General features: G+C 41.4%; 1 protein-coding gene across 1 annotated transcript in view; it reads right to left on the minus strand.

The window, feature by feature from the left end:
* The window catches only part of ADAMTS12 (ADAM metallopeptidase with thrombospondin type 1 motif 12), a 319,746-nt gene that overhangs the window by 70,653 nt on the left and 234,629 nt on the right, over positions 1-14,464 (minus strand). Inside the window, exons 14-16 of the mRNA XM_084629649.1 lie at positions 11,812-11,932; positions 7,216-7,460; positions 5,742-5,883 (exon numbers count right to left, since the gene is read on the minus strand). Of these exons, the coding sequence (XP_084485775.1) occupies positions 5,742-5,883; positions 7,216-7,460; positions 11,812-11,932 (508 nt within the window). The remainder of the gene's footprint in view (positions 1-5,741; positions 5,884-7,215; positions 7,461-11,811; positions 11,933-14,464) is intronic.

The raw sequence follows: 14,464 nt of genomic DNA on the forward strand, positions 1-14,464 counted from the left end.
AAAGTAGCCTGGAGTCATCTATTTCAGTGATCCAGCCTGTAGTCCAAAAAGCAAAGTCAAAGAGCACAGGTGTTATCCAACCAGCTTTTCAGAAGGTGTTTCCCAGGATTATAATATTTTTGCAGGAAACACTTAAGAAAACAGTTCTGCTAATGTTAAAGAAAACAAATCAAGCAGTTCAATAAAACATTAATCTCATTTAATTGTCATGCCATTCATTAAATTAATCAAACATCAAACATTATCAGCACTTACATACTATGGTGATTGATGGGGGTTATACAAGCACACTGCATAACATTTAATCCAAGGGATTTAATTGTTTCAGATAACCCCTCAAATTTAATTATTTTTTTTCTGCTAACAGGAAAAGAATATTGTGATTTATTGATTGACAATACCCCAGTGTTCTGAGAAAAGTAGGAGCACATAATTAGCATGGAAAAAAATATCACATTGACCCCAGGCATTAATTACCTAAAATGAAAGTTGTAACAAGCCAGTTCTTCAAACTATGGAAAACAAATAACCATAGTTGTTTTCTTCATAGGGAAGATTTAAACACTAGTACTAATGTTTGTCTTTGCTGCCTTAATACATTTGACTTCACTCTAAATTTGTTACAAGGTTTTTTGTTTGTTCATTTAATACCAAAATCTCACAGAATGAAATTAAAGTAACCAATAATTACCTCCCAGCATTTAAAAAAACATAAAAATTAGAAATGGAAAAGGCCAATATCCTCTTAGCAATCCCCTTGCAGGTGCAAGTTTGTTCTGCCACTACTTAATGTAGTCTAGTTATTAATGACGCAGGCTATGGGATTCCTACCACATCGCTCAGACTTTTCTGCTATCTAATAGATCTTATTTAAATCAACAAATCCAAATACAAACTTCTTTAAAGACCATTACAAATCTACTGAAAAATCAACTGACTTTTTACCATTCATAACATTCTTCTCCAAAAATGTATTTTGTGTTTCAAAGAAAAGACTTGAAGCCTCTGTTTTGTAGAACCCCCCTGGGATCTTCACTATTTTATGCTCAGTTTCACTTATCACTGCCTTCGGTTCATTAATCTGTTTAAGATGATATTCCTTACGCTTTACTTTTCTTATCAAAGAAGTTTCTGCATCTCCTTATGTTTCTTATTCTACTTTCTACACCAAACAATTTTTTGTCTGATTTACAATTCTATACAGAACTAAAACAACACTGTGATTTTTTTAAGTCACGATAACGTATAAAGAATTAAACAGATACAAGTTCTACAAAATGATTTCACATTAGCTGATTACTAAGAAATGTTTGGGAAAACACTGATTCCTATTAGTGCAGTACAAAACTGAAGTAAAAAAAATTACTTAAATGTATTAAAAAAACCAATCGGTTCTGGTAATACAAAAAACCCTGTATACTTTTAATAGACTCCGTTGGTGGTATACAGGATCACTACAAGTGCTAGCAATTGCTTCAGTGGAAAACACTGTAAAAATGCATTTTCAGCTTGGTTTGTAGAAAAGGATGAAGTTCAGGCTAGATGTTATAAAAACCCATTTGCTGCCCCCTAAGCAATTTTAATAGATTTTAAGGCCACAATGGACCATTGTCATTATCTAGCCTGACCTCCTATATCACGGAGACTAAAGAACCTCACCTCAATTTGGCTCTTTGATCATTAGAATGCTGTTAGGATAACATCCTTGGAATTTCTGAATATTATAGATGACAATTTTCTAACAGTACAACAGTCCAAGGGAAGTGACAGGAATCTGATTGCTTGAGTCCTTTATAACTAGAGTACATAAACTCGGAGGGAACAAACTTGTGCCAACCAAGTAACATCAGCATTTTCCATTTCTACTTGTTATGGTTTTATGAGTGCAGTGTGATAATTATTGGTTTCTTTAATTACATTCCAACACAGGGAAACTCTATATTAACCCTCCTCTTAACACATTAAGAAGAACTTATCACAGACCTACAAATTAATGGTAGCTTAGGTACAAGTGATCATAATTTGATCACATTTGTGAGGTGCCATACAATGAAGGCCAAATCAGAGAGATTTCAGAGTAACAGCCATGTTAGTCTGTATTCGCAAAAAGAAAAGGAGTACAAATCCAGGTTTTCTCAAGCCTAGATCTGTGCTGGAAATGACCCACCTTGATTACCATGCACATTGTAGGGAGAGTGGTCACTTTGGATGAGCTATTACCAGCAGGAGAGTGAGTTTGTGTGTGTATGGGGGTGGGGGGTGAGAAAACCTGGATTTATGCTGGAAATGGCCCACCTTGATTATCATGCACATTGTAGGGAGAGTGGTCACTTTGGATAAGCTATTACCAGCAGGAGAGTGAGTTTGTGTGTGGGGGGGTGGAGGGTGAGAAAACCTGGATTTGTGCTGGAAATGGCCCAACTTGATGATCACTTTAGATAAGCTATTACCAGCAGGACAGTGGGGTGGGAGGGGGTATTGTTTCATGGTCTCTGTGTGTATATAATGTCTACTGCAGTTTCCACAGTATGCATCTGATGAAGTGAACTGTAGCTCACGAAAGCTCATGCTCAAATAAATTGGTTAGTCTCTAAGGTACCACAAGTACTCCTTTTCTTATTATATACACAGAGACCATGAAACAATACCTCCTCCCATCCCACTCTCACAGCCCCCCAACCTGAAGCAAATATTCACCAACAACCACATACCACACAACAGAACCACTAACCCAGGAACCTATCCTTGCAACAAAGCCCGTTGCCAACTGTGCCCACATATCTATTCAGGGGACACCATCACAGGGCCTAATAACATCAGCCACACTATCAGAGGCTCGTTCACCTGCACATCCACCAATGTGATATATGCCATCATGTGCCAGCAATGCCCCTCTGCCATGTACATTGGTCAAACTGGACAGTCTCTACGTAAAAGAATAAATGGACACAAATCAGATGTCAAGAATTATAACATTCATAAACCAGTCGGAGAAAACTTCAGTCTCTCTGGTCACGCAATTACAGACATGAAGGTCGCTATCTTAAAACAAAAAAAACTTCAAATCCAGACTCCAGCGAGAAACTGCTGAATTGGAATTCATTTGCAAATTGGATACTATTAATTTAGGCTTAAATAGAGACTGGGAGTGGCTAAGTCATTATGCAAGGTAACCTATTTCCCCTTGTTTTTTCCTACCCCTGCCCCCCAGACGTTCTGGTTAAACTTGGATTTATGCTGGAAATGGCCCACCTTGATTATCATACACATTGTAAGGAGAGTGGTCAGTTTGGATGAGCTACTACCAGCAGGAGAGTGAGTTTGTGTGTGTGTGGGGGGGGGTGAGAAAACCTGGATTTGTGCTGGAAATGGCCCACCTTGATTATCATACACATTGTAAGGAGAGTGATCACTTTAGATAAGCTATTACCAGCAGGAGAGTGGGATGGGAGGAGGTATTGTTTCATGGTCTCTGTGTATATAATGTCTTCTGCAGTTTCCACAGTATGCATCCGATGAAGTGAGCTGTAGCTCACGAAAGCTTATGCTCAAATAAATTGGTTAGTCTCTAAGGTGCCACAAGTAAATCAGAGAGAGTGAGTTTGTGTGTGTGTGTGTGTGTGTGTGTGTGTGTGTGTGTGTGTGTGTGTGTGTGAGAGAGAGAGAAAGATAATAGAGATAATTAATGTACTTAGACTTCTGTAAGACATTTGATTTGGTACTGCATGATATTTTGATTAAAACACTAGAAGATACAAAATTAACATGATGACACACATTACGTGGATTAAAACCGGGCTAAATGATAGGTTTCAAACTGTAATTGTAAACAGGGAATCATCATTCAGCCAGTGTGTTTCTAGTGAAGTCCTGCAGCGATCAGTACTTGGCCCTATGCTATTTAACATTATCATCAATGACTTGGAAGAAAAAATAAAATCAATGATAAAGTTTGCAGATGACTCAAAGACTGAGGGGGTGATATATAATGGAGACGACACATCAATGATGTAGAGCAATCTGGGTTCCTTGGTAAACTGTGTGTAATACATTTGATATGGCCGAGTGTAAAGCTATACATCTCGAAGCAAAGAATGTGGGACATACTTACAAGATGTAGGACTCTATCCTGGGAAGCCGTGACTCTTAATAAGACTTGGGGGTGGATCATAATCAGCTGAACATGAGCTCCTAGTGCAATGCTGTGACCAAATGGGCAAATGTGAACCTTGGATGTATTAACGGGGAAATAGGCAGGAGTAGGAAGGTTATATTACCTCTGTATTTGGCACAGACGCACATGGTGGTCAGAGGAAATGCTACAAAGACACACTGAAAGCGTATCTTAAGAAAACTGATGTGGACATCACAAGCTGGGAAAAGCAAGCCACCAACCCACCGCAATGGCGCCATATCCTCCATCAGGCAGTGGCCCGCTTTGAGGAGAAGCGCCTTGTCCTCAAAGCTGAAAAGAGAGAGGGGAGGAAGGAAAAAGAAATAACTTTCTCCCAGCAGGCCGTTGGCCTGCCACAAAATGTCTGTACCTACTGCGGGCAGTTTTGCGGTTCCAGGATTGGACTCCTGAGTCATCTCAGGACCCATATGTAAATCCAAGGTAGAGATCATCCTCAAATTGAGGGATCGCCAATCAATCAATTTGGCACAGATGCAACCGCTGCTGGAATACTGGTGTTCACAATTCAAGAAGGTTGTTGGTACATTGGAGAGGGTTCAGAGAAGAGCCAAGAGAATGATTAAAGGATTAGAAAACATGGCTTGTAGTGACAGACTCAAACTAAACAGACTGAGGTCCTTAACATAAAGAAGGTTAAGGGGTGACTGGATCACAGTTTCTAAATATCTACACTGGGAACAAAAATTTGATAATGGGCTCTTCAGACTAGCAGACATAGGACTAACAGGACTGAATGGCTGGAAGTTGAAGCTAAAGAAATTCAGATTGGAAATAAGGTGCAACATTGATTACCCTCACTGTTAAACTCATTTTTTCAGCCTGGTTTTTAGAAGAGGATGAAATTCAGGCTAGATGTTATAAAAACCCATTTGCTGCCCCCCTAAGCAATTTTAACAAAGGGTTATGGTGGATTCTCCATCACTGGCAATTTTTAAAATCAACATTAGATTTAGACATGTTCTAGTTCAACAGGAATTAATTCAGGGCAGTTCTATGGCCTGTGTTACACATAGGCTTGGAAAGATTAGAAATGTATCAGTAAACATTGATTTCACCATACAAACAAAAACCTACGAAAAAATATTTCCATTGATGATAACTGAAATCTATAGATAAAAAAGTAAGAAAATGCTACTTGTGAACTTATTACAGTCCCATCTGAATGTATATAAAACATGCAATGAATACTGCATAAAACATATTTACAGCTCTGTTAAAACAGCCAGTTTATAAATCTTTAACTTTTTGAATCTCAAGTATATCGTCATTATATACCTATTGTGTGACACTCCCACCCCCAACCAGTAATTTCCCACAACTGTGAAAATTAACTCTATACAAATGGGGGGAGGGGATTCTTAAACACATCAATATTATCTGTCAAATTATTTTAAAAAATAAGTCAAATTCTGCCAAACCTAGCTGTGCAAGAGGTCAGACTAGATAATCACAGTGGTCCCTTCATGATCTATTAATCTATAATAAACAGAGTAAATCAGATGTCAGAGAATGAAAAGGATGATAGAAAAAAAGCATGTTTTTTAACCTCTTCCACATGTCACACTGCAATCCGTCCAGCCTCCATATTGCCAAAAATATTCTGGGTCCCCTACTTCATTCTCAAGGCTTCCTTCTTTACGTATAGTATATTCATACTTTATTCCCGGGTTATTTTCCTGAAAGAGTAGCTAAAAAAAAATAGATGTGATTAAATTATGTATTGGCTGTGATTATAACACCCTGGCCCACATCTTCAAGAGTAGAGTTCAAAGTGTCTGCAGATATTTACAGGCACCCAACCTGGGAACATATGACTCTTGAAGGATGCCTGCCCTTGAGAAATGTATATATCAAACCCTCACTTGTGTACAGGTATGGGGAGGGAGTAGGTGCATTTAAATGTGGGGTGCACTAAAGCAAGCAAATACTTTTGCAAGCATACTTGTGAAAATTTGGGTCAGAGTATATGGTATCCTATCAACTAAAAGACAAGGCTATGCAAAATAACCAAACTGAGATAATTGAAAATGGACATTTTATTAACACCTATATTTATATGCAAATTTTATAAATGATAGTGTCCCAACCATATGGCAGCTGTTCCTTCTAGTAGCTCAGCAGATAGCAGCATATTTATCAAAACATTTCTTTAACATTGTTTTTTAACATGTCTCCTTAAATAAAGAGGAAAATTCTTAGCAGAAACAGGCAGTAAGCAAGTCAAATAAATTGTTCATTTACTTTTGGCAGATAACAGAGGCGGGGAAGGAGTTAATCTTTAGGGGATAAAATACTGAAACAATTCCATAAAATGGTTTACTCCTACCTAACCAGGCAACATTGAACACTGACAGAAATCTTATTTCCCTGCTCTAAGTCCCCTCTCTGTGCACTGAACATGGATCATCCATTAAAATCACTTGGATACATCCTTCCCATAAATTCAAGATGTGGGAGTCGTGCACAAGTAGGTTCCATTCCTTCCTCCCGTTTTTCTATGGTCTTATGTTTAATATATATCTATGACATACTAAGTAAACAGGGAAAAAAGAGCAGGATGGATACATTCAGAGAGACAGACAGCAAAAGGGAATACAAGTACCTTCCCCAAGGTAAATATTAGTTTGATATATTTAAAGCTAGACTGGATAAATCAACAGAACATATATCGTCGGAGCACTTTTAGGTAGCGGGGATTGAATGATTAAATAGGTCTTTCCCTCTCTGGATTTTTGGCCCCAGTTCATCAAGGTACTCAAGCACATAGCTAATTTTAAGTAGAGTAAATGGGAGTACTCATGTTCTTAACGGTAGGCATGTGCTTAAGTAACTATTGAATCAAGGCCTTCAGTCATATGACTACATTCAATGCCAAACCAAGATAATGAAGGATTTTTTGTTGGAAAATTAATGGAGTAAGTTATAAAAGTAGAGTTATTTTTTCCTGCCTTGTTTTCAAAACTCCAGATCATTCTGCTTCCAGCCAGTTATCAGCTTCTGCTGCTGATCCTTTACTGTACCTGTATCCACACTGACTCATTGGTGGGTCCAGATGCTGTCAGATTTTCGAGATCTCCTTTTCTCTCATATTGAAATGTTGTTCCTGCCACTTTGTATGCTCCATTCCACTGAATAATAAATCCCCCATTTAGGTAATACTTTTCTGGGTCTTCGCTCCGCACTGCGAGGAAATTTCCTGCTTCTGCCACTTCTACTACTCTTATGTCCCTTGCTCCTTTTGGAATCAGTTCAATGTCAACATAGCCTATGGAGACAAGACAGATTCATTTAAATGATTATTGTTACAATAGAAAGTGATTATGCATTACTTATCTTTTTAAAATACAAACATCAGCCACACTTGCAAATATGTAAGATGAGCATACTATCATACGGTTTAAGTTTCAGTGTCTCTTTTTAAATCTAGTTAACAGTGCCTTTCAATGCAAAGTTTTCCTAGGTTGCAAGAATCAATTAGAGGACAGGAATACGCTTATTATTTCGGCTATTAGAAGACATATTGAGATTCATTCTTCTCTGAAGTACATCAGAGTAAATCTAGAGGAACTCCATTGAGGACGGAATAGGTGGCAACATCTACCACATATACTGGGACATGGGTATACGTCAGCGGAGAAAATCTGTGGCAGTTGCATTACGTCATGATGCCTCCTATGGGGAAGGATTTTTGAAAGTTGCAGGGAACGTTATCAGCTGTCATCAGTGTATGAGAGAAGGGATACAGTGCTTTGGGCACTAGCCTGAGACTTGTGAGATCTGGATTCAAGTCCCTGTTGTACCACGAACTTCTTGTGTGACCTTGTGAAAGTCACTTAGCATCTCTGTCCCTTCGTTCTCCCTCTGTCAAATAGGGGCAACAACACTTTCCTGCCTCACAGGGGTGTTGTGAGGGTAAATCCATGAAAGACAGACACTCAGATACTGCAGCGATGGGGGCCAAGTAGAGAGGTTTGTTTTCAGCCAACAACAGAAAGTCCAGTTTTTACTGACAGTACTCAAAATTGAGTGTGGTCATGTGCTGAAATAAGGCAAATTTTACCAGTAAAACTTCCTAGTGTAGACCAGGATTTAGAATTAAATTCTGCTTGCCTTACTCACACAAATAGTCTTAATGGCCTCAGCAGGTCTACTCATGTGAGTTAGGCAAGCAGGATTTGGCTCTAAGCCATACTGAGCAATCTTTAATATCTATCTTAGGTGCTTATCTGACACCCATTACCGTGGTATCGGAGCACTTCAGTCTCTAATGTATTTATCCTCGCAACACCTCTGTGAAGTATGGAAGTGGCACACAGTAAGTTTGGATTCAAGCTTCTTTAGAATAATGTTTGTTAAAATTAGTGTTAAAAATAAAAATTTAACAAAAATCTGTCAAGCAACAACTCAACAGATACAATTATTTGGGATGACCCTTCCAGTGTAGCTCAAAAACTTGGTTTTAAAGTATACTGGGACAGCTTGATAATGTATTTTTGCATTCTGATCTTTGTATTACATTCATTTTCTTTTGACCAGCTGAATTATCTCCTGATTTCCCACTGGGTTCTGCTAGGTTCTTTGGGTTTGGCTCCTCCTTCACTGGGAGCAGGGGAAAAGTGGTGCTTTCTTTCAAGCCTGCTTGCTCATGGTACCAAATTGAGCAGATCTTCATAAAATAATCGTCCCTCTCCTTTTTTACATGCACCTGGTGAGCAGTGAAATAGTTCACTGCTGGCACAGGGTATCTGAACTAGCACTCTGAGATGAATGAGAATAACATAGAACATCCAGGGAACAGCTCAGGCATCCTCTATGGACCATTACATTATCCAGAGATCAACCCAGCCACACCCCTTCCTGCTACCTACATGGGGAAATGGGCTGCAAATGGGCAGATAAAACTGATGTACCTGGATCTATGGCCACCCAGGGAATGAATCCCCAAGTTTCCCTTTATCTAGGGCCTTGGTCTTCTGGCCCGCCATAGCACTTCTTCAAACTCTCCTCCGCTTCCCTCCAAACTGCTCTCCTTCAAACTGCTCTCTGCTCTAACACCAGACCACTCTGCTTCAACTCCTCCAACTGTCTGATTGAAGCTGGGGTTTTTTTTTTAATCAGGTGACTAGCTTCAGGTGCTCTAATTAATCTATAGCAACCTCTCTTCCCTCTACGGGGAATAAGGCTCTCATCATCCTGGGGCTTACATATCTCCCCTCTATCACCCTCCTGCTGACCTCTGGGCCATGCTGTATCACATATTCTCCCCCCGCAACCCACGCTCAATGCCATGGGGTTGGGCTACTTGAGACCAGAGGCAGTGCTGTCGTGACAGGCCATCAGTGTTGCCGTGTTGGCTTCCGGCTCTATGCTGTACCCGGAAATGGAAGGGTTGCAGGGATAGGAACCGCCTAGTCACTCTTGCGTTCTTCTCCTTGTTTCTGTGCATCCACTGGAGCGGGGAATGGTCTGTCACGAGGGTAAACCGTCACCCCAGTAGGTAGTAGCGGAGAGTCTCCATGGCCCATTTTACTGCCAGACATTCCTTTTCAATGATGGCATACTTTTGTTCCCTGGGGAGGAGTTTCCAGCTGAGGTACAGGATCAGGTGTTCCTCCTTCTCTACCATCTTTGAAAGGACGGCTCCTAGCCCTACCTCCGAGGCATCTGTTTGTAGGACGAATTCCTTCTCAAAGTCTGGGGCTATGATTACTGGATGACAGCAAAGGGCTGTCCTTAAATCTGCGAATGCTCCTTCTGCCACATCAGTCCACTTTACTACCTTGGGGCCCCGGGCTTTTATCTGGTCAGTCAAGGGCCCTGCTCTTGTGGCAAAATGAGGGATGAATCTCCGATAGTACCCTACTATCCCTAGAAATGCTCTGACCCGCTTTTTTGCAGAATGGTCGAGGCCAACCCTGTATTGCCTCCACTTTGTTCCATTGGGGTTTCACCAAGCCTCTCCCTGCTACATGCCCGAGGTATCTGGCCTCAGCTAGCCCTATCATGCACTTGGGAGGGTTGGCAGTGAGGCCGGCCTTCCGCAGGGTGTCTAGCACCGCTTCTACTTTTCCTAGGTGCATTTCCCAGTCAGGGTTATGGATGACTATGTCTTCTAAATAGGCGGTGGCATACTTGGCATGGAGTCGCAGCAATTTGTCCAGTCTGGGGGTAATCTGCTGTAGTCTCCGCGGCCATATCGTAGTAGACCTTCTGGGCCTTCCCACACAGGAAGGGGCAAGGATACCAGACCACTGATCTTGGGGCCAGGTCTCCCACAGGCTGCTCTTTCAAAAGCCTGGAGGTATGCCTCCACATCATCCTCCCATGTTATTTTCTGTAGGCAGTGGCTGGTCCGTATGGTCCGGGTCCCATCGCAGTTGCGATTCAGCTCCATAAGGGCCTTCATCTGGTTCACCAGCTCCTGCAGCAGGGCTCGGTCCTGGGCAGCCTGACTCATCAACAGATGATTAGTCTCCTGCTGTATCCGAGTTGCCTCCTGTTGGGTGGTTGCTTGGACCCAGGTAGCCTTCTGCAGGGCTGCAGTGGCTTGTATTAGGGCCTGGACCACACGGTCCATCTTAGGGATGGGATGGTTTTGGCTAACCCTGGTTTAAGTGCACAGCACGGCAATCCCACCCCGACACCACGTGTGGCAAATTGCCGGCACTACTATGAGGGGTCCCGCGCTTTCTCTTCTTGTGGGGGGCATTCAGGGCACCATTTCTCACCCCTGAGAAACTCTGGGGTATTAACTGTCCCACTAGTATCCCAGAAAAGGGGAGTGGAGAGGGAGGAACCCGGGCCCACCCTCTACTCTGGGTCCCGGCCCAGGGGCCCTAGGGATAGCAGCAAACCACTTGAACTAGTGATTCCTTCCCCTGAGCTACTTCCCTCTTCAGCCCTTCAGCTTGTGGGGCTTCCTGCCCTCTCTCTGCTTGGGCCAGGTTTCTCCCAACCCCTTGTGTCTGTGAAGAACCTCTGCTCTGCAGAAGCCGGGTTTTCCTTTACCTAGGGTCTTGGTCTTCTGGCCTGCCACAGCACTTCTTCAAACTTTCCTCTGCTTCCCTCCAAACTGCTCTCTGCTCCAACACCAAACCACTCTGCTTCAACCCCTCCAACTGTCTGATTGAAGCAGGGGGGTTTTATCAGGTGACTAGCTTCAGGTGCTCTAATTGGCTTCAGGTGCTCTAATTAATTTATAGCAACCTCTCTTCCCTCTACAGGGAATAAGGCTCTCATCATCCTGGGGCTTACATATCTCCCCTCTATCACCTTCCTGATGCCCTCTGGCCATGCTGTATCACAATACCTTTTGCAAATGAGCTTGCTGGCTATTTATTATCTGGGTAATTTGCAGTGAAGGCTGTTGACATCCAACATCCAGGAGGCAAAACTGGTATTTAATTGGTCAAGGTGCACTCAAAGCCATTTCACAGTACAGGCTAAAGAATCGTCTTTGATCCAAAACAGACTACGCAAAGCCTTCAGTGAGGAGTCTCCACTGGTAATTTGCCATTCAGATTACTCACCAACTTGAAATGAGAAGAATTTTTCAAGCCTCATTATTTGCAGAAACAGTCTCAGCAAGAAAAGAAGAAAAAAAAGCCCCTCTTTACCTAATCCTTCACTCTGATTGAACATCATCTTCACCGTCTGACAAGCAGATCCATCTCCTAGGCAAACTCCACATTGATCTTCAGTTGCATTGGAATTTATCTCATAATCACAGCCAACAGTCTAAAAGGAAAGACATTTTCAAAATAAATATTCTATCTATAATGAATTGCTCCAGACCTAATGTATCACTGACTCCGGTGTCAGCTTCTAATCAGCTGCTTCAGAAGGGGAAATGAACTGATTTCACTGAATACAACATATTTTATGTGCACACACTTAATACCAGAGACTGTCACATCTTATTTAAGTATAAAATCATGCACAGTGGACAAGAGTGACAGCCATTATTTGCACTGTACATGCTATGAACCATGCAATGGTTACAAGAAGTCATTATTTTAACAGAAACACACCTCTCAATTGACCTTCATTGTCCAGCATGTCCTGGATTCTTCTCTACTTTTGTATGGCATACAGATATCCCAGATTTCCCAAGCAAGTGTTTTGCCCATTGGTCTAAAAAGTAGCAGTGTTAGTGGCCTAATTTTTATCTACTAACCTTTGCAAGTATATCACTAACATGAACATTTTTTGACAGACTTGAAAGACACACTCATTATAATGAATGCTTGGAACTTGTACGAACATTGGTACCCAATGGCAGTTTAATGCATATTTTGGGGATTCAGTTGTAGAAAATGCTGAGTTTATGCAAGCATGGCCACAGAACAGCTCTAGAAAGAATAGGTCAGATGCTGGTTTCTGCTTCAGATTCTTTGTGCCACTCAGGTGGTACGAAGTGACTGGATTCTGGCTATAGCTGCCCAGCAGAGAAATCTGCTAATGGAGAATAGCTCACCTTACCTGATCACTCTTGTTTCAGTGTGTATGGTAAATCTCCCCACTGTATTTTCCACTGCATGCATCCAATGAAGTGAGCTGTAGCTCATGAAAGCTTATGCTCAAATAAATTGGTTAGTCTCCAAGGTGCCACAAGTCCTCCTTTTCTTTTTGCGGATACAGACTAACACGGCTGCTACTCTGAAACCTGCTAATGGAGAGGAATTCTCTGCTGGCATAAAGCTTTACACCAGTGAAGCCAGCCTCTGCACCTCCCCAACACAGAGGAGCATGTCAGAGGGCCTGGAGGTGAGGTATGGTGGAATTATGCCCAGCCAATCATCCATCCATATATAGTCCCTTAGGACCATATTCCAGTGACAGAAGGTAGAACAATCCAGTTTGCTTTAGATCAGCTTTGGGGTAGTGCAGGGCAGCTCACAGGTTCAAAGAGCTGGAACTTCTTTCTCTTGCACGGAGCAGAACTTGGATGCAGGAGAAAATCTGACCCTATGCGCCTCTAATGGCCATAAGAAAAGGATCCTAAAATATATTTAAATAGACTATCTCAGAAACAGAGGAAAGAATTTAGTACTAAAGAAAAGCTAGAATGTAAGATACGAAGGATGCAATGCTTTGGAAACATGGACTATTCAAAGACCTATATTAAGATATGACAGATGCTAAGGACCCATAGAGTATTCAAATGCTACTGTATCAAATTTATAAGTGTTATGTGTAAATGTATAGGTTGGCTAGTGATTGTAGCCTGGCTCAACAGATGAACTAAAGGATATTTCCTGCAGGAACTAAAGCCATTAGGGGTAACAAGTCTGTGGAATGTTCACCTTCTGTGGGAAATAGCACAGAGTAGTTTGATCTGGTTCAAGAAGTCTTGCAGACAAAGAACTGGAAACTCTATAAAGAGACAATCATGATCTGGGAGACAGGACACTCACAGTAGGTTCAAAAATTGATGTGAAACTGGGACCAAGACAGAGATCCTGAGGAAAGAACCTGCAGTACTTTAACCCCATGTGGAAGATGAGTGACTGCATGATATGTTAGAATTGCATATAAATAGTTTATTGTTTTCTAAGATAGGTTTTCTCTGTAACTTTTTTTATTCTGAATAAATCGTACTTTGCTTTATGAAAGCTGGCTGGTCACTGGTTAATCCTGTCAATGGTTAACAGTGGTGAACCTGAAGCTGGTCAGACCTGCTGAATAATCACAATGAATTGTGGGTGTCTGAATCCCAAATCCCCTGTCTGGAGGGACTGGATTGCAAACTCCTGTTCTGAGAAAAGGTAATAGCTAGAGACCTGAGACCTTAGTGTGGTGCCCATCCAGAGGCCACAAAGGGGTCAAAGATATAGTTATCTCAGGAACTGTGACTTAATGTAACATTTAACTTTAAACTTTTATTTTGTATAGACAATTACTTCTGAAGATGCAGAGCCTGCCACCTTAACTGTGGCACAGGGAATTTAAGATATTTGTTATTACCAGAGATTTAAAAAAGAACTGAATTTTACATACCATTGTCACAAGTCATTTTAACAAATGTTAAAACATATCAATAGTGCTTCGCTACCACAGTCAGATGTAATCATTATAGAAGGGCTGGTGGCACGTAAAACAAGGATTCAACCTCTTTATGTATGAAGAATACAGTGTGTATCCTCCCCAAAATTACTGTACAGCACTTCCCCTCTGGGCACAAAATGAATTTTGGGGAGTCTGGTAGCATGCAGAACATGCAGAAAATTTCCATTTCTGGTCTCCTGAAGTTGAACTTTTTTTACATTC

The sequence above is a fragment of the Lepidochelys olivacea genome (genome assembly GCF_965140295.1).
Source record: "Lepidochelys olivacea isolate rLepOli2 genome assembly, chromosome: 5".
Lineage (NCBI taxonomy): Eukaryota > Metazoa > Chordata > Testudines > Cheloniidae > Lepidochelys > Lepidochelys olivacea.